Here is a 21592-nt window from a genome sequence, read left to right on the forward strand (position 1 = left end):
ATGCACATGTGTATTTGTATCAGCAGCAACACTAGCCCGAGCACCCCAGGAAGCACCAGGTGTGGATTCCTGAGAACTTCACAGGATATAGCATGTGGCCATGCTCATGCCAAGCCTTACTATGGTGATTTACTGCAGGGAAAGGACACCAAGAAAAAACGGCAAACAGAAACTGCTGATGGACGGAAGTCCAGGGGAAGCCAACAGACCTCACCTCTCCGAGGGGAGCCACGCAGGCCCCACTTCACCTGTAACAGTGTTTGGCAGCACATGTGAAAGGCTGTGTACCTGGTAAACCCACTAGGACTCCATGTCCAGGACTTTATGAGGGGCTCGTCATAAAGTCCTAGCTCATAGCTCGTCATAAAGTTCCTAGCTCATAGTGAAACTAGATTTCCAGAAGGAGAGTGTTGTAGTCAGGGGTTGCAAGGAAAGCAAGACCACACAGGACACAGAATTTATAGCATTATTTTGATTGTCACCCAAGTAGTCAAATACAAATAAAGTGCAGGAAATCTGTTCACAACAACCAAAGACCTAGAAAATCTAATAGAGGCCCTGGATCCCAAGGCAATAACCTGCATGAGTTCAGCTGAAAACCCAGAGCCCACGACAATGACTCATGCAAGTCTGTTTTACAGATCTGCGCCAGGAAGGCCCAAAGGTCAGCAACTCTATCCTGCTGGGTCTCTCATGCCGCCTCAAGGAGCACCAGGGTAGAAGCTAGAAAGTCCATGCCAGGGGGGTGAAGGATCTGTGTCAGTAGGTTGAGCACTTTGTACTGGATCCAAGATGCAATGCTCAAAATAAGGACCAGGGCCTCCCCAAAAAGTACCACAGCCATCCTCAGCGACAATGAGGTTCGAGTTCCTCTGAGGATCAGAACAGCTGAGATAGTATCAGAAAGCCAGTATGACAAGCTTCTGGAAATTAAACAGCACACATCTTCCCCTCTGGAGCCAAGAAGTGATGCTCAAGGTAAGGACCAGAGCACTCCCAAAGTGAACCGCAGCCATTCTCAGTGACAAAGTCCCAAGCCCCTCTGAAGATAACAGCTGAGTTCTTATCAGGGGAACCAGCATGATAAGCTCCTCCAGGAGAACCAAAGGCTCCAAACACCACCACCACTTAGGGGAACCCACAACTCTATGCTCTACTTCGCCACATCTCCTTTTTATGCTGGCAACAGTCCTCATCTACACTCTGCATCATGCTGATTCAGTTCAGCTGGTATTTACATTGACCACAGTTCCAGCTCACTCTAGATGGTGTGTGCCCAGCATCAACCAAGTGGTTTACAGAGTTTGGGCCCATTGAGGTACTCTTTTCTACCCCCCACCATGTGGACCCCACCCCCCAATGTGGAAATTCTCAGGTGCCTGTGGAAGATCACCTTTGCCAGCAGTTCTGAGGACAATGGTCTCTGGATTGCCATGGTAACTCTTCGCTGTGCAAGCACCCTAATATTATATGTAAACCTGGCAAAAATACACACCATTCATTAGCATAATTCATGCCCAAATTCAGGTGGAAATGGATGAATGGTTAGGCTTTTAAAAAACAGAGAGATCCAAAAACTATGGGAAAATACTGATAGCTGTTGAGTCATAGAGAAAGATCATCGTTGCTCATCAAAATGTATGATGAATAACATGGACTGCAGACACAGCTTGAACCAAACTGAATGTCCTATAGTTAACAGGAATTGTTTTGGGGCTATCAGAGTATGTCACAAATCAAGCGACTTTTAAAATCTTCTTAAAAAAACATTTTGGAAGGTTACAAACAATGGGTATCTTAAAAGAGAAAATCTGTACTTACACCAGTATTTAAACAGTGACTCATGGAGGCTCTCCACATACTACTCTAACAAAGTAACTGTTTACATATTATACAAACATTAACTGCAAAGTAACTAACAGTGCAGGAGAGCTCCTTTTTTCCCCACAGCCTCTCCAGCATTTATTATTGGTGGTTTTCTTGATCCTGGCCATTCTTTTTGGGGTGAGATGGACTCTCAGTGTTGTTTTAATTTGCATTCCTCTAATGACCAATGCTGCTGAACATTTTTTAATGCATTTATTTGCCATTTGTATTTCTTCATGTGAGATATCTCAAACGCCCACTTTTGGATTGGGTCTTTGAATTTAAGAGACATTTTAAAAAATTCTTTATATGTTCTAGATAAAAGTCCTTTGTCTGAGTAACAGCTGACTAAGATTTTTTCACAATTCAGGGGTTTTCTTTTGACAAGATTCCAGTTGTTGATTCTGGGAAGTATTTCCCATGAAGTTTGGTTTTTGTTCATGAATTCCTGCCAACTCCTATGTCTTCAGGAATACCACCTACTTTGTCTTCCAGCATATTTAGTGCTTCTGTTTTAATATTCAGATCTCTGATCCATTTTGAATTTAATTTATTACATGCTGATAGGCATGGGTCTAGTGTTAGACTTTGGCATATGAAGAGCCAGTTTTTGCAGCACCACTTATTTCTTCCAGTGAACATGTTTGGCCCCTTGTAAGTATCAGGTGGCTGAGTGTCTTTGTAGTTGTGCTTGCATCTTCTAATCTGTTCTATTGATCCTAAGGTCTGTTTTTATTCCAGTATTATGCTTTTTTTTTAATTTAAGGTGAAAAAGAAAAAAAACAGAAGAAGGGTACAAGTAATACAAAGAAATCACTAGTTAATAGATTACATATTCTCATCTTATAAATAGTTGTTCAAGTTACAAAATTGAAGCATATAAAGTGGACTATCAAACAGTGAGAGTGCAAACAGTTTTGTCCTATGATCCAAAAAACTCAGTAATATGGTTATCTAATTATACACTTAAACATACATGCAGTTATTATGCTTCTTTTATCACAGTTGCTTTGTAGTAAAACTTCAAGTCAGGGATTGCGATGCCTTCTGCCTTGCCTTTGTTGCCCAGAATTGCCTTTGCTATTCTAGGTCTCTTCTGGTTCCACATGAATTGTAGAAATGATTTCTCTAAATCTATGATGTACGCTAGTGGTATTTTCATTGGGATTGCATTGAATCTGTACAACAGTTTTGGGAGGATGGCCATTTTCATAATGTTTGTTCTTTCTATCCATGAACATGGGATGCCTTTCCATTTTCTGAGATCCTCTTTGATTTCTTTTCTATAATTTTTAGTGAATAGATCTTTTACGTACTTTTTTAGATTGATTCCTAATTATTTTTGGGGGGATGGTACTGTGAAGAGTTACTAAGATGATAGCACTACTAATTCTGTTAGTTCTTGGAATAAAACAGTTAATATGTAGGATTAGACCAATACTGCATGATTATATCTGGTAATTCAAGTAAGACTTTTGAAAATAACTATGCAAAACAACAAAATTAATTATGTTCCTACCACCTTGTTTTGAAAGCCTACATTATTGTTGTTTTGGGCTTTTTGTTATCGTTGCTTGACTCTTGCTCGTTATTTTTCTTATACTTTGTTGTGTTTTGTTTTCCCTCTAATACAGAAAGGATAGATGTACATGTGTAGGCTTATACATGCCTAGATCTCGACTAAAGAGTTTACAAGAATTGATTTTAGTAAGTGTGATGGTATGAACAGCTACGCTGAAGAAAATGAGGCATCATCATAGCCGTTGCGGATTTCCCATCATTGTGTTGTGAAGTCTAATAATGATTTTATTCTTAGTTTTGATTGGTTTTAGTCTGTTTTCAGTTATTTGATGTCAATATTTGTGAAGGTATGGACAGCTATTTTGAAATAAACAAGAGACAATATGGTAACCATGATTCATTTCTTACTGTTTGGTTCTGAAGACCTGTAAGGCTCTCATTCTTTTGTCTTGATTGCTTTTATTCTATTTTGCCTTGTATTAACTTCTTGTGTGTAAAGGTATGAACAACTATTTTGAAAAAAATAAGAGACACTATGGTAGCCACTGTTGATTTCCTATTGTTTTGACTTGAAGTCCTGTGTTATTTGCATTGTTTTACCCTGATCTGTTTTGTTTTGTTTTATTCTATTTAAAATTAAGAAGAAAAAAAAAAAAAGAACACAGTGAAGAGGCTGCTATTTTCCCCACTCCTCTTACAGGAACCGAGGCGTGGAATATTCTAAGTTGATTCAGGTGAAGTATGGACCTACTCAGACTAGATCCAAAGTTTATAGTTTTAACTTCACTTATTTTGTGCATTTTGCTTCCTATTATTTCATACTTTATAAAAACATATTCAACTACAAATAACTACATTTCCTATACTGATTACTCATAATTTTGGCAAAGCAAATATCACTGTGCAGGAAGGAGCACATGCGTTTTTCTTCAGTGGACCAGTGAAGGGCTCAGCAGCATCCCCCACCCCGCCCACCCATTCTCCAGAGCAGAGCAAAATCACCTGTCCCAGAAGTGCTTCATTCTCCAGGCCACTCTAGAAATAACTGAAAACTACTTTTAGGGAATAAATAAATATAAACAGTTCCTATAAACTGCCATTCCTTTCTCACTACCCAGTGATGAACCCTTTTCTTTGGGTTGCTAAAAAACAGAAAGTCCACTTTTTGAGGAGCTTTTATGTGCTGCCCATTGGAAAATTGCTGTGAGCTCCCAAGAGCTGACTGCTTCAGAAGCCGGACTGATACAATTATAAGACATCAAACAAGGAAAACAAATCACCTTCTCATTCACTGTACTCTGTCCACCGGACTGCATAGGCCATACTGTGTTCAGGTGTGAGGGCCACCCCTGATGTGGGCATGTGAAAAGTTATAGCAAAGAAAGCCCTCTCTCTTACACTTCCTTTTCAAACATGCCAGGTCTGTGTTTACTTATGTAGACCAGCTCTCTTCCAGGCTACATGAGTGTTGGTCACACCAAGCTATAACACTGAGGGGCAGTGAAGAAGGGACAGAAGAGGAGAAAGCTTTTTGTTGAAGGAAATAGCATTTCCAAGACATACCAGGAAGAGAGCTAGTCCAGGAGAAAAATTCAGTGCAGCTGGAGTAGAAGCCCTGAAGACACAAACAATGGTCGGGCAGAGAGGAAGGGCCGGCCGCACACTGATTCCAAGCAGGCAGGGCAGGCTGGGCAGGAGCCACCAGACATGGCAAGGGTTAAAGCACAGTTCTGGTCTACATCCACTGTTTGTGACATAAAAAACGGCAACGAGTTACTGTTTAAATGCATGGAAATCTATTTAAAATGAAGTGGGTCTAGAAAATTATTGAGCTGTTTCAATAATGCAGGTAAAAACAAAAGCAAAGCTGGAAAACACAACCCATACCGTTGTTGAAGCAGAGAAACTGGATGAACCTCCTCCAGGCTGCTGCAGAAGAAGCCATGCAGGAAAACCATGGAGGTACCCTAAAACCTGGGCTCACGTGTGCAGAGAACCTTTGAAAGTCTAGCAGCCAGTGCTGACCACCCTCCCCCACCTTATGTTTACAGGCACAAAAAAAGCATTTTCACTCTTTCACTTGAAAACTGTACTGTGAGTGAATTGCAGATGCCAGGCCTATGCTGAGGAAGAAAATCCACAGCCGCACGCACCCAGGAGCTCGGGCAGCATGGGCTTGCCTCCCTGCGGGGCCAGAACAGGCTTGTTGAGAAGGTGCCTCTGGCCTGGACACCAAGTGACACACACACACACACACACACACACACACACACACACACACACACACACACGGAAGGGTAGGGCTGCCAGGAGGGTAGGCTACTCACAGCTTCCTGCCTCAGGTCAGACCTGAGTGTCTCATCCTTCTGCTAAGCATAGCCCACTCTGGGCTCAGCTGCTCTGTCCTGGCAATGTCCTCGTCTCTACCTGGATGTAGGCACTGTGGCGAGGCACAAAGGAAGCTTATGGCACACCATTAACTTTCTCCAAGCCCGCTTCCCAAAGGAAGAGAACAGAAACAAGGTTCGGAGATGAAAGTCAATTCTATGTGGCCTGTTTGAATAAAATACTAAGTGTTTTTCACTTTTTTAACAGTACTATTTCAAAAGCCAGTAGAAGCAGTTAACTCTATTTGTACCAATCAGGAACTAGGTGGGGAAGTCTGGCACTCTTTACTGCCTACGAGACCCACTCCCTTCCTTCAGATGGTTTCTGATACCATCCCTTCCTTACAAGGTGCAGCTTGTAGAATGAACTGAACTTGGTATGAGATGCTACTGTATAGATCTAGAGAGAACCTGGACTAAATTGGTCACTTTTTTTCTCAGACTGATAAATTTCCTCTTTGTTGATTTAATTTTCAAGAAACATACAGATAAGACACTGAATACAAAAGTGAACTTACGTATCAAGCAATAAAAATCCAGCAGAAGTCTTCCCTTACCATCTTAACTACCAGTTACTACCCCATTGTCAAAGCAAATCATCACTTGTACAATCACTGTTACACACGAATGTCATTAAAAGCTCAGAAGAGCAGGGCCAGACATGGTGGCACATACCTGTTACCTAAGCACTCAGGAGGCTGAGGCAGGAGGACTGCCATGCATTCAAGGTTAGCATACACTACAAAGTAAGTTCAAGGCCAGCCCTGAACTGTATAATAAAACCTTCTCTCAAAAAGATACAGTGAAAATAAATAAAAATTCAGAAGAGCTAAATCTTGTTATACAACATAATATTTTGATAAATATTTGAAAAATAACCTTTTCTATATATAATATGTAAATAAACTCAGACTAAAGAAAATCAAAACAATATAGAGACTGTCTGATGTTGGGAGCCGCGGCCGACACCGGTCGCCTTACTTGGCGGACGTAGGGCCTGTGGGTGGGAGCGGAGCCTGAGCTAGATTGCCCCTCCCATCGAGTGAGTCAAGTTGGCGCCTGCTTCCTGCCCCCTGATTGCGCTGGCGACTTAAACAACCCGCTCTGTAAGATAGTCTGCCTAGCAACAGCTGATGTTAGCCAGTCAGCCCGCATCGCGCGCTTTGAACTGATTGGCCACTGTCACCCTATAAAAGTGAATGCCTCTCCCGCCACGAGGGAGAAGCACAGAGAGAGATAGAGAAAGTCCACCGGCGAGAAAGGGCTGGTGGCAGAGAGGAGGCCTCGCGGGGCCCACGCGGAGACAAATAAAGGCAAGGTTGCACACCGCCAGACTTTGTCGTGTGTCTTTCCTGCCGGCCGGGAGCGACCCCGACACTGTCTCACTGTAACAATGAAATAGCACATTTTTAAAACATATCTCTTGGATTAGTGAATTAAAGTTCCAGGATATTAACATTAACTGTTCACCTGATAAAAATGATACAATATGATTAAAAATGATCAGCACAAAATGCATATTAAGATTTTTACAATTTTTCTTTAAAACCAAATTGAAAACCTATAGCCATGCAAAGAACACTGGCAGGCTGAAGGTAAACAGCCCAAACAGGCACTCTCTGGATGTAAATATGAGCTCGCTCTTTTCTTCTCCCTTGCTGATTTTCCCACAGGAAGGAAGAGATTAAAGGATGGATTACCTCAGGCACTATAAAGGCCTCTGGACTGACCCCACTCTTGGAAGGACTCTTTCAGAGGAATAATGCAGGAGAATAGTGAAAGCCCCAGAAAACCCACAACTGAGATCTTTAGAGGCCTCTTTCACAAGCCTATTGATGGCCCCGGTCTCTCCAGGGGAACTGAAAATAATTCACTGCCAACCATAATACTGAATTCACAACCCGAGGAAGGCAGGAGGGGGCTGCTTTGCATCTGTTTAATTTCTTACAGAAATGTGAAGAGGGTTAATCTCCTACATGTCCCCTCATGTGCTTTCACAAAGGGCTAAGAAAGGAGTCACAAAGCTTGCCACAACTCAAGGGAGAGCTATGTGTGTATTTCTTTTTCCACTGTGTCTCACAAAGAAGCTGTCTAAGTTCATGGCTCCTCTCTGGCCAGGATTCCGAGGTCAGGCAGCAACAGTGATGTCATCGCCTCCACCCACTGCAGCTGAGATCATGAAGACCCTGCGCACCCACAGCGTTTCCACTGCTGCGGCACACACCTGCCGAACGTCCAAACACAGGGACCTTGCCCACGGAGGTGGCGATGCGGCATTCTGCTCCAGTGATACCTTCTGTATTGCTGAAATGAAATCACATTAGAACCTTCTGCTCCCGTCAAAGCCCGTATTTTAAAGTTTACCAAATACTACTGCCCGGGAGCAACTTTATTCACACACTCAAAAGGGGAACAAAATATGATGCTTTTTAAATGAGCTATTCGTGTTATTCCATTACAATTCTGACAATAAAAATCCATCAGTTCATAAACAACATGCCATTACACAAGTAAGAGCAGTTTCTTATACTGTTTCTTTTCTTTTTCTATCTTTAAGTGGCAAATTAAATCAATCAAATAACATGTAGTAGTTTGAGGACAGTTATTTCTCAACAGTTTTTAAATCATCAATCCCTTTGAAAATTTTTAAATACTTTCTGGAGAGAAGAGGTGACTCACATATGCAAATACACAGAAAACTGAGACATAAACTCAAAGAGTTTGTAGTTCTGGACTCTCACTCAGACTAAAAAACTTTTATAGAACCCAATTTCACTAGAAAAGGAAAATTCTATGCAAGTTTTCTTGGAAAGTCTTCATATAAATAATGAATTTAAAAAACTGAAGGTTTTCAAAATACTTTCAAATTTTCTCCCCAACCTGCTTTTTAGTACATTCTTCTTCAATTATATGCACTGTTATTTATGAAAAAGCAAATCTTCCTTAAATTACCACCAATTAGTAACTTAAAGGAAAATAAAATTTTCATTTTTCGCAAAGGAAAATATTAGATAAGGTTAGAAAAATAAGTAGTGTATATGACTTAAAATTGGAAACCTTCTGTGTCAGAGATTTAATTTGTTCATTGGTCCTCAGTAGCGAGAAAAACTTTACCCCTGCCTTACAGATCACACAAGATCCAAGGCAAACATTGATTCCTTTTCAAGACAACAACATAGTGTCTGTCTGGTAAAATAAGATCTGGGGATGCCTTCTATCATCCCCAAAGGGACAGAGTACAGTGCAATGTGGCGAAGAACATAGAGATCAGGTGAGAAAGTGTACTTAGGACATTCAAGAGTTCAGGGAAACTGAGGTTCAGAATGGTGAATTTGAAGTGGGTGTCACTGATGGGTGAGGAGAGGCCAGCCCAGGTCAACTGAGAGGGTCAAGGACATGGAGAGCGAGGCGAAGAAGAGGTCTATTTTATCCAGTAGGGAGTGGAAAACCACTTAAGAATGACATATAGTCTCTCAGGTTAACTTCGCTATGACTTCAATTAAAAGCAAGGTACTTATTCTGCAAATGTGTATAAAAAGATTTACTGGAATATTGAGGAAAAATTGAATTTCTGTAGTTATCTTTATTATATTCCTTATAATTTCTGTCATTTATATGTTCTATGATGTGTAATGTAAATGTCCGACAGGGTATACATGACAGTAACACATCTGCATGTGTGAACACACACACATGTGATATGAGGACACAATTCACAAAGTCTAGTAACCTCTTATAAACCAGAGCAGAGAGACAGGCTTAGAATTAGAAAGAGTCAGGAGACTGCTGTGGCGTTCTACAAAAAATTAATTAGGCTCTGAACAGGAGCAGAAATGACAGGGACGGACAATAACAACAATCAGGATACAAAACTGGTGGATCCAGAAAGCTTAACAACTAGACAAGGAAAGAAAATCCAAGGGGTACCTGGGTGGGTTTCGCTCTTTACAGAAAGTGGAATTAAGAAGAGCAAGAGGCAGGTTAGGAAACGATGAGTGGTGAGAAACACGCTCAGTGTGAGCCAGCTGGGCAGAGGCCACCCCCGGCAGGCGGAAAGAAGTGGGGCTCTCCTGTCCTGGAAGAAAGACCAGGGAGGTGGACACTCCGAACAGCAGCACTACAACAGTTCATACGCTTGTGCAGTTCACCACCAAAGCACCAACGGCACAAAGTCTCAGAAAAAGACAGAACTTCAGAAAGACGTGCATAGAAGAAACCTGCATAAAAGAAGGGTAAGAAAGAAATCCAAGTAAGAGCCACGTCCTTAGAGTTAAGATAGGAGTCACAGAGAAGAAGGGTAAGGCAAAGCCAAGACCCACGAAGTCTCCTGGGTTCAGAGACTGGGTTCCCAGTTGTGCCTGGGAAGGAAGTACTCTTGTCCCAGGTCTTCTCGCTCCGCTTCCTGGCTGACGTGGGAAAGCAGATTTCCCCAGCCAGGCCGTCCTGCCCGCCTTTCCACCACCCCATTCCACCGCAGAGTCAGACAACCATGGGCTAAACCTCAGAAACCACTTGAGATACTGAATAGATCAGGTTGAATGCCGTAACATTTTTAGGCATCTTTGTGAACAGATGGTTAAAAAGACTCAGTAACAGTAATTCTATCAGTATATTATCACCAGCAGGTCTCTATCTAAACATTTGTCTTTTTTTCTTATAAAGAGCCTGGTTCCTCTGCAGTAATTATATTATCTCAAAACCCTGATATTCTTTAATACCCATCTGAACTCCTTCAAACAGTTCAATTTTCACTGGTATCTTTAAAATTGCATATATATATATATATATATATATATATATATATATATATATATAATGTAGATCAAATATTACATTATATATTTTTTCTAGATCAAATACATTATGAAACTAGTTGCATAATTGTTTTTCATTGTTTTTAACCAACCTTTCTTGAGCTATCCTTTACTATTTGATAGCGCACATATTAAGTACCCAATAAGCATAGCATAATTTTCTTACAAAGTCTACAATGTATCACTAGTAATTTAGCCTGATGTCTTCATAGATTTAGAATGTATAAACCATGGTTACCAACTCCTTCTCTGATAAATATTGAAGTTTTCTCATGAATTAGCTGAGATGTTATTTTTTTTTCCCTTCTCTGTGACATGGCAAATGACAAAAAGTCAGTGAAGAGATACATGTTAAATGGCCTAGTATGCACAAAAGGCAACACTTAGATTATTTATTTAGTATTATAAAGACCAAGACTGACAATTTCATTTTAAAATTAGCTAAACAGAACAGAATCACCATTTAAAGAGTCTTGGTTTTCCAGTCTTGGATTTCCTTGGTTACTTGTAACTCTTAAGAAATTTAACACATTTGGACTCTTTCATTGCTATGAAACACCTTAAATAAAAATGTCCACTAAGGTCTGGCGTGGGTGTGGAGCAGAGACGGACACAAAATGCACACAGTTTCATCTTCACACCACATGGCCTTACACTGAGCAAAGTATGCTTCCTAGAGTAACTGTTGATACCCATTTCCTCCTTTAGATCCCGTAACTGAAAAGCTGAAACATGCCCTCAAAGGACAGCACTGAGCCCTCAAGCTTTCCCATTCCCGTTAGTTTACTGACCTCTCTACTCTAATTCAGTTCTGTAAGCGTCAGTGACTAGATCTGGGTGGTCACAGCAGGGAACGCCATTATGACTGGCCTTAGTTTTCCCTTATCACCGCCAAGCACTGAAGAATGCTAAAACAAATGGCCTCTCTTTGTACTAGCGGAAGGCTGGACATGGCCTTTCCCTCACTGTCAACCCCAGTGTTCCACCTCTAGATGGAAGGTTAGCAAATCTGAAAAAATAACTGGCCTCGGCTCAGAGTGACTACCAAATATTCTATATATACCTAAACCTATATATTCTAAGATTTACATAAAATCTCTCAGTAATTCATAGTAATGTTAATAAAAAATTTTAATATTCATAAAGAAAACAAAGTTGATTATTATTTTAATCATCTAAAATTCTGTGGAATCTGGCACAAAATTCTAGGTTTCCATATATTAGAAAAAAACTGTCAGGATTAAGATCCTAAGTTTAGACACAGAGGTATTAGAAAATGGAAAGGTTCAATGTTCTTCTAGTGACTCAGGATGTCCAAGGCATATTTCCAATGTGTTTTAGGTTACAAATCAGGTAAAAATAAATCATAGTGCTTGAATTATAAAGGAGAACAGTATCTTTTCTAACATCAAACCCATTGTAACCCCGTTCTTTGTCCTTTGTCATTCTGTATTTGAATCCTGTCATTCCTTTCAAATTACATAAGCAAAAAAAACAAAACAAAAAAAAACCAGAAATAGTCCAACAAGAAATCTTTCAGCAACTGTTTTATATATAGGTTTCCACAAAAGTAACTGCAAAAACGATGGTATTCAGAAAATATAATATTTATTTTTCCTTGTCTTTGTGCAGAGAGGACCTACTTACTAATCATCTCCAAGGGCTAGCTGAAAAGTCATAAGTTAAGAGCACAAAAGAGGAAAGGAAACAGATAATTAGGACGTAGGAATGTTTCATCAAGGACAAAGAAGACATAAAGGAGAAACATTCAGTGTTCACACACTAAAAACTTAAAAGGCACACATTGTTCAAAACAACCTACAGACTCAACTGCAATTCCTCTCAAAAATATAATAGCATATTTGTAACAGAAATAGAAAAGACAATCTTAAAATTCTTATAGAACCACAGAGGGTCTACATAGCCAAAAAGAAAAAAAAAAGAGGAAGAAAATAAAAAGGAGTAAGACTAGAAAAATTATACTATCTGACTTCAAAATATACTCCAAAGCTATAATAATTAAAATGGTATCATACCAGAATGAAAACATATGCAGACCAATGGAATGGAATAAAGAACTGAAAAAAAAGCACGTACTAAATCCTGGTTGTCAAGAATATACAATAGGAACTATATCTTCAACAGTAATGCTGGGAAAACTGAACACTCCCATGCAAAGAATAAAACTGGACACTTACACAAACATTTAACTCCAAATGGATTAAAGACTTAATCATATGACATGAAACTATAGAATTCCTAAGGAAAACACCAAGAGTTTCATGGCACTGCTCCCAGCAATAATTTACTATATGAGATGCCAAGGGCACAAACAAACAAAGCAAAAAATAGGCAAGTGGGACTTTTTAAATTTTTAAAACTAAAAATTTCTACATAGTAAAAGGAAAAATTAATGGAGTGAAAGATCAACCTACAGAATGGATGAGAAGATCTTCATTTGTCTGATGAGGCTAATATCCAAAATATATAAGGTAAGTACCTTAGAAGCAAATACCTCCAAATAGATTAAAGAATGGGCAAAGAGGTATCAAGTCCTTTCTCAAAAAGAGACACAAATAGTCAACAGGTAAATGGAAAGACAGTCAATGTCACTAGGCCTCAGGCAAATGCAAATCAAAACCACAAGGAGATATCCGCAGGTACCTGTTCATGTGATTCTCATGAGGAAGGCTGGGAGCATGGAAGGGAAGCAAAGAGAAAAGAACAGTTGTCAAGAAAGTGGAGAGCCACTGTGGTGGCACACTCCTGCAATCCCAGCACTGGGAGCTGAGGGAGGAGGATCATTGCAAGTTTGAAACCAGCCTGGGCTACAAAGCCAGCTCAAAGCCATCCTGAGACCCTGAGTGAGACCCTGTCACAAAAAGACAAAAAAATAAAAAGAATATGGAGAAAAAGGAATCTCTTTACACTGTTGATACAGACAGAAACTCATGCAGCCGTTAAGGAAAACAGTATGGAGCGACCGCAGAAAGTTCAAAATAGAGCCGCCACATGATCCAGCAAACACCCACTGTGCGTGCTCAGGAGTGAACAGCATGGCCCTGGTTTGTAAACTTTACATTTTTAAAATTAATGTCTGATAACTCAGCAATAAAAATAAAACACTAACAAAAAATAAGTAACATCCAATTTATAGTAAGTTATGTTGCCTAAAAAAATAAGTTATGTTGCCTAAAAAAATGTTTGTGTAAGTGCAGAAATGATGAAACAACATTAGAAAACTTCTAGAAATATTTGGATTCCTTACACAAGTGGCTCCCACTTAGGAATATGAATCACTGTCTCTCAAAGGAAATACGAGTACAGATTAAGCCTTGCAGTGTCCATTGCTTTCATAGGCAGAGTTAAAATGTAGAGTATATTCTACTACAAACAGTTAACCCCAAAGCAAAAGCAGTTGTCTGGAGTACAACAAAATGCCTAACGTATTAAATATCATATATTTTATATTCAAAAACAGCAAATATATTTTAAATGGTAAGAAACTTTTGTAGTACGCTACCTCATGAACTGATAATGTTTATAGCTGCTTCTGAGAAGGCAACCGTTTCATCAGTGAATCAATAGCTACATCAGCCTTTTACCCTCATCGACACTCCCTGTCCTCCCCTTCTCTTCAGTCTGTAAAATGTCCTCGTTCTCTTTCTGTTAGTGTCACATGGATAACTAAGTAGTAACCCTGAGCCCTGAAGTCTCTATGCAGTATTGTGTAGTTACATAGTTCTCTGTGTTTTACTGAGAAAATAAAAAGGTATTAACTCTATTTTACATTAGCCACCCTTCAACTCACACTGTTTCCTATTTCTAATTATTTTGTCATAAATAAAATCTTTATACTGCTTTCATTTTTGTCAAAAATTGTTATAAAAATGCAGACTTTAATTTTTACTAAATCAGAAAAAAATTCCATTTATATGATTAGTATCTCCCTATGAATCCAATAGAAGCAGCCTCGCTGATCTTCATAGGAGATTATAAGCAGAATGATACAGCTGTGAAACATTCCTAAGACTACTAATACATTAATATTTAGTAATGTTACAATCCATGCTTCATATACTAAGAAATAATGGCCAAAATTAGTTTATATTTTTTGGCTGGGGGCATTAAAAAGCCCACCAATGATCTTCTTTGATCAGGTCTTACAGGTCAGTAGAACTTTCCAAAACAGTGAGCCCCTAAATGTCTGTGGATTCGCAGAAAAACTCTGTACCTAGAAACTTCTTACCATAGCTAAAGTAAAATAGTCTCCCCATTTTTCTGATTCTTTTGGGGTTTTTTGTTTTTGTTTTTTTCATTTTTTTTTCTTTTTTCGGTACCAGGAATTGAACTTAGGACCTTGCACTTGCCAGGCAGGTGCTTGTGCCTCTGAGATATTTCCCTGGCCCCCATGTTTCTGGTTCTTGTTTCATACCCTTCATTCCTCAGCAACCAGGAGCAACTCCTAAGTAATTTCTGACTTCCCCATGTCTCCCACCTGGGACACAGACATCCCGTCACAGCACCATGACAACCACACCAGCCACACAAGCATTTGGGTTCCTGCAGGAAAATGAAAATCCTGAAAGGAAGCCAGGAGAAAAAGCCTTACTGTTCCTCGTTTCCCACTGGTAGGAAGTAATTACAAAAACTACTTCAATATCACGCTTCTGGTGAATGAACAGTTTGCAGTTTGAAGGCAGAAGAAGCCCAAGGGCCTAGCAGGTCAACAAAAAATGTGAAAAGCTCAATGCTGGAAGCAAGCACAGTCCCACGGCCCCAAAGCAGAGTCCCCAGAGCAAACAGTGTGGACACTGTGAGAGTGGTCAGAGGCATATCTTGTTTTTTATCTGTTTAGACAAATGATGACTAATGGAAATGCACTTTACAAGCTACCAATTAAATACCACATCAAATAGAAAATAAGTTTGTCTCAACTAAGCTGTCTAAAATAGATCTGATTTCTTACCATTCGGGCAGAAATCAGAGAAAAAAAAATCAAGACCTCTGGCTACAATGAAGCAGCCCAGTTCCTCCATTAGCAGCATGGCGAGATGCTGTTGCCTTCCAGCCCTGGCCCTGGCCCTGGCAGCTCTACCCACCATGACTCCCACCACCACAAGAAACCAGAGTCGTCTTGTGCAGCCTTGCATCTGGGACAGTACTAGTTACTTCCCTGTTAAGGACAAGGGACAGAGAATCTATGCTGTGCACTGAATTGGTTGAGGGCTTTTCTCTTGCTATCAAATCACACCATGTACCTCACAAATTCAAGAGCTATGACTTTTCTAGAAACTCAGGTGAAAATTCTTAAAGGACAGGACTAGAAAAATGTGCTTTTATCTGGGAGCTTAGTGTTCTTGGGGGTAGGAGAAGCAAGTCTTTATCTTGTTTCTAAATTTTATTGTAAGCACATAACGCTGTTACCTGAAGTGGTAGGTAGAAGATATCCTTACGGACTCTCAATTCTGTACAGTGTACACCTCCAGATTCTCAGTGATATGCATGGAAAAGAGCAGCCAGAAGGCAAAACAGAGACTCCAGTCACCCACAGCACACTCCCCGCACCTGCCACGCTGGCTTCAGCCTTGCCTGCATAAGACACTCACACACCATCCCCAGGACGTGACTGTGAAACACTACACAGGTTCTGTTATAGCCAAGATCACACCTGTGTATTATCTTCCAATAAGCTTATTTCTGTTGCTTGTTTCATAAAATCTAATTCTGGAAGAGAACTGCCTATTCTTCTAAGTTAGAACTGAGTCACCTTGATTTCTCCCTTTGCCTCATTTCTCTTTCTTTCTGCTCTTTTCCTGTCCCCAACATCTGCTGCATCATAAAGCCCTGTAATCCGCTCTCAGGCTCTATTCTGTTCAGCTCCCATGCTTCACCTTAGTACTACTCATCTAGTGCAGCGTCCTACAGACCTGCAAATCTACAGCATTCCAAGCACTCAAACTACCACAGCAAAAAATGCACCCAGGCTCCAACAGTGACTGTGACCGCATTCACAGGGGCTGCACTGAGGACACCCTGTTTGGTCAGGAGTGGTCCTCAGTGATCAGTATTCCTCCCGACAAGCTGCAGTCAGAAAACTCTTATAAAGATAGATTAAACTCTTTAATATATTTCTTTCTAGGCAAGTCTCAGTTTTATATATTTTATTCCTTTTAACCTAATTCGTTAAAGGAAGACCTCATATGTTTCCTAAAACAAGCATACCAAATAAAACACTAGTTTACTTGATGCTTTAGCTTTCATTCATAAATTGATATACATGCCTAATCTTAAGAAGGTACCTTTAGGCTGTTGAGTTTTACATGTTCTAATAACACAATACATTAAAAAATATATTTCTGATTTATACTTGGAATATACTTAGTCTATGGAATAGCAGAACTCTCAGGCCTGAAAGAAGAAATTAAAAGTTATAGTTTGGCACCTAAAGTTGTTAACCTGAATCTCTTTTTACACTAGAGGGAAGAAAGAACTTTTAACTTAAATGGTTACAATTTCAGATTCTCCAAAAAAGATAAGTTGATATTAGTAGCCACACAATTCAATTAGAACTTCATAAATAAGAAAAATAAAGATCATTAAGTCTTTATTAAGGCATTTCTTACAATATTCTGAAAGAACCAAGTGATTTCATTTTGGTTCCAGTTTTAAGGTAACTGATAGTTTACAAAGAAACTTCATTTAGTTTGGTCTCTGACTGCTGAAAACCTTTTCAAAATGTATTAGTTAGGCTGTGGCCTATTTTTACTATAAGGCAATTTCTGCTGATGATTGAAAACCATAACATGCAGCCTTCAGCATCTGCATTCTTAAAACTAATGCTTATTGTAAACTGAGCATGTAGTTGCCACTGGAACTGATATTTTGAATAATTTCCTACAATAATGTCCCAAATTTCCTTAATTCTGTGCAATTTTTAAATTTTATATACCTTGACTACTAAATCATTTCCCCTATTCTATTTTCTAAAACTATAACAGATACTAAAAATAATGTTTCTTGAAATTTTCTTCTCTAAGAAAAATTTCTCTTTCCTGTAAATACCAAACTAATGGGCAGTGCAAGGGCCACTATTTGTAGAAAGAGATCCCTGCGGGGGCCAAGATGGGTAACGGGGGAATGACACCAAACAAGGGCAGCTCCAGACAGCTGCCATCTGGTTCTGCACAGAGCACCAGGCAGGCAAACCACAGTTTTACAAGGCCAGAGACACAGCGCAGTGGCACAGCACCTGCTGGCAAGAACAAGGCCCTGAGTTCAACACCCGGCATCCGCCCCCCCAAAATTAAATCCAACATTAATAATGTTCAACAACCAAGACGAAGAGAAAAAGCGCTGCAACCTACCACCTACCCTACCCCCAGCATAACCAGTCTTCTCATGTAGAATTAAATTTTTAAAACATTACAATGAAACCAAGAATTAAGACTGACATATTCACAATATAAAGGCAATCAACATGTAACTATTCAGCTTTAACAGAACTTCTAGCACAAACATTTGTGTGCAAGATAACTGTTATTACTCATTAATAAAATAATAAATCACTCATTCTAATTAAGTACCTGCTTCTGTTAAAGGCTACATAACATTTTGCATACGTTGCTTCTGGTGCAGTGTACCTGATTTTCTATTCATAGATGAAGTCGTTAAGGCACGGAGAGGCAGATACACTCAGGGTCTCAGAGCCGTGGAAGGTGAGTCACGGCTCTGCCCAGGACCCTTGTGATGCTCATCACACCTCAAACCCAGAGTGGCTCTCAAAATCAGGCACGCATTTCATAAACTGCTTCTACTAACATGCTTTTCAAGTGGGAAACAGCATGTTAATAATTTTGTTCAAAATTGTTCAGATTGTGCTAAGTGTATATTAAAGAATGCTCTTCCATTAGTGCAGAAAACGGGAAGTGAGGGCAACAGGAAAACCAGTCTGTAGGCAGCAACTCACCAGGGGCAAGCTAGCAGACAAACTGTGGCCAAATTAACATCTTCGTGTATCTCATACTTCCTTAGGGAAGTCCCTTAAACCACAGGGTTGAGCTAGCAAAAGTAATACAAACTTTAGAAAACTGGTGAAAAATAAAATTTCCAAATTTCCTTTCTTCTGAATAGAAACTTCTGTATCAAATATATAAGAATATGCCCTTAATGTCAATTTATTTCCAGGTTTCATTGACACAGAAATTTTTCATGTGGCATGATTTCCATGACTTCAGTGGTACCTGTTTATAAAATTCTAAGAAAAGCTGAACTTAGGTGTCCTTTGAATAAAAAAAAAAGAATTCACAAACAGACCTTAAAGTCAAATAACACAGTTTATTTTTAAATGCATCTATTGCCCTACTCTTAAAATGCAGCTCTTTGCCATACCAAGATATCTCATTTAAGAACATTTTAAATAACACAAATAATCCATAATGTAGATACCACTGTAGAGTGTATTTTTCAATTTTAACATAAGTGAGAAAAACATTTTCAGGTGAGGCTTTTAAAGGAAATTATAAGTAATATATTAGTGATATAGTAATGCTCTAGAATAAAATAATACCCATAACATGCATACACTCTTCTATTCATTTTAAAAAGAAAAAGGCCTATTTCACGATTTATAAATACCTTCCCATTACAGACAAGAACATGATAGCACAGCTCTGTACCTCACTGTAGGGCTGGTTCCCAGGTATCTTAACCTGTATCAATGTTACACCTCGTCACGAGTGCCTACCTTTGAGGTGGATGTCTCTGGACATGTCCACGGGTGCTTGTCCTACGGCTGACCTCTTGTAGACAACATGAATCCTCCCTCTTTCTTCTTCCATTTGCTTACCTCTTTCCAAGGGTTCAATGAAATACTCTTCATTATCACTTTTTATCATTCCAGCCTAGGAGGAGCATAAAATGTGTTAATGTAAAGAATAAACACCATCTTCAGCTCACAAGTACAACATATTTTGTGTTGTCAAAGGACAACATAATTTGTGAAAACTATTTTCTCTTTCCATATTTGGTATCAATTAAAAGTGTTTAAGTTATTATCAAGTATCAGCAATTCAAATGATGCAGAAACTCATAATATGACAATAATGAAAAGGCTTACATACAGTAGAATACAAAATTTACATAAGGTCATAGTACAATCACACAATGTGTAGATTTCATCAGATTGCAAAAAAAATTTTCTTATATATTCTACTTGAAGTTTTATCTCCAAAAGAAATGTTATGGAACATACAAACTCAAAAACCATCTCCAAGTTCTTGTGGTAACCCAGTGTTAAGCTGTTGCTCATGTTCTTGAAGCTTTTTGGGGAGGGGGGAGTCTGGGGACTGAACTCCTTGTGCTTGCCAAGGAGGTGCTTGTGCTCTTTCAGCATTTTTTTTGAATCACTGACTTCTCCCTCGACAACTATACGGTATGAGAGAAATGAGTTCCCAATCAATCTTTAAATAATCTGTAAGCGTCTGTAGAAACCTCACACTTCCAAATACTTGTCAATTTGAAGAACATAGATTTTTGCTATCTTAATGTAACTTTGTGATTATACATATACATATATCCTCCCACCACCACCAAGTTACATCTATTCACACGTTAAAGCTTATCCTTGCTGGGATTGGATATAACACAGCAGTGGAGTGCTTTCCTGGCAAGTAAGTGCAAGGTCCTTGAGTTCAATTCCTGGTGCAAAAAAAGTTTATTCTCATTTTGAGTTTCTTCTATCAGTCTATCGGTTGTCATCTTCTAATGCTACTTTATCCTTTCATTTTTCAGAAAACATCAAGACTATGTGTAGGTTTTGGCAGGTGCTTACACTACTAAGCTAAATCCCCGTAGTATTACAGCTGAAGACAATTAACGGTTTTGGTTAAAATGTGTTCTTCCTTAAATATCAACTGTGTGTCCCAGTCCAACAGTTTCAGCTAATATTTCTGATTTAAAGACCATAAGTGGACATACGGTATTAATTTAAAAATCAATACATTTGTTTGAAGGCAAAGCTAAGGCAATCACGTGTTAGTGTGTGAACTGTATTTATTTTGGAAATAAATGTCAGATAGTAAAGTAAGTGGTAACTGTTTACTGAGGTCCTTGACTTCCCTTTATCTTCACAAACGCACTTATTCTCATGGAACACCAGGCAGGAAAGCATCACCATAGCAGGTCCTCACCCTCCAGAACAACTTTCATGTAAAAGAAATAAAGTGCAGTGTGTCAGCAGCATTAACAGTAACGCTGATCTTCCAAATGTGCACTTCAACCAGTGGAACTGCCTCAGCTGCTAATCACCTCTCACCTACTCTTGCACTGTGCAATGCACAGTGGTTATCACAAGCGGCATCAACTCTTTGTAGGAGCAACATAAGCTGCATATGGATCACACGTGCAGGGCTGAAACAAAGCTGGTCCGCAAAACAAAGAATGTCCAGGGCGAGGCATGTGAACAGGCTGCTGCAGCCCAGAGAAGCTAGGTCAGCAAGGCAAGCCAGGCAAAGGCTGGCAGCAGAGGGTGTCACCTGACATCAACCTGCCCAGTGTGTATGCGAATGTGCTGCAGTGGGGAGCAGTTCCTCTTCTTCCATCCGGAGAACGGCCTCCCCCTGACCTCAGCTTTCTGTTTCCTGACTTGTGTCTTTATTTCTTCATCCGTCACCACCCTTCACACTGAGAATTCTAAAAGCTGCGGTGGGCCTGCCACTTCTGCCCTCCTCAGAGCTGGATTTATCTCCTCCACAAATGTGATTTCCACAATTTTTCTCACACTAATTTTCATTTTAGTTTCTTTAACACTGTGATAATATTCTTACATCTTTTTTACCAGTAATTTCCAGTCGGTTTTTTTGTCCTATGTACATCATGGATGAGTTCATAATCTCCATAAAATCCACCCAAACTCGACACACAGGCAGCAAATACACCAGTTAATAAAACGGCACTTTGTTCCAGGTGAAAACATCCCATCAGCAACACCATGTGATGGCAGCC

The 21592-nt window shown here is 39.5% G+C and overlaps 1 protein-coding gene across 7 annotated transcripts in view; it reads right to left on the bottom strand.

Annotated features, from left to right (window-relative positions):
- The window catches only part of Adamts3 (ADAM metallopeptidase with thrombospondin type 1 motif 3), a 281816-nt gene that overhangs the window by 125084 nt on the left and 135140 nt on the right, over positions 1-21592 (bottom strand). For all 7 annotated transcript variants that reach the window (XM_063240532.1, XM_063240531.1, XM_063240534.1 and 4 more), the window contains one exon: positions 19335-19491. In XM_063240532.1, the coding sequence (XP_063096602.1) occupies positions 19335-19491 (157 nt within the window). The remainder of the gene's footprint in view (positions 1-19334; positions 19492-21592) is intronic.

This window comes from Cavia porcellus, unplaced genomic scaffold, assembly GCF_034190915.1.
Source record: "Cavia porcellus strain 051 isolate PalLab524CR breed Dunkin Hartley unplaced genomic scaffold, mCavPor4.1 scaffold_30, whole genome shotgun sequence".
NCBI classification, from domain to species: domain Eukaryota; kingdom Metazoa; phylum Chordata; class Mammalia; order Rodentia; family Caviidae; genus Cavia; species Cavia porcellus.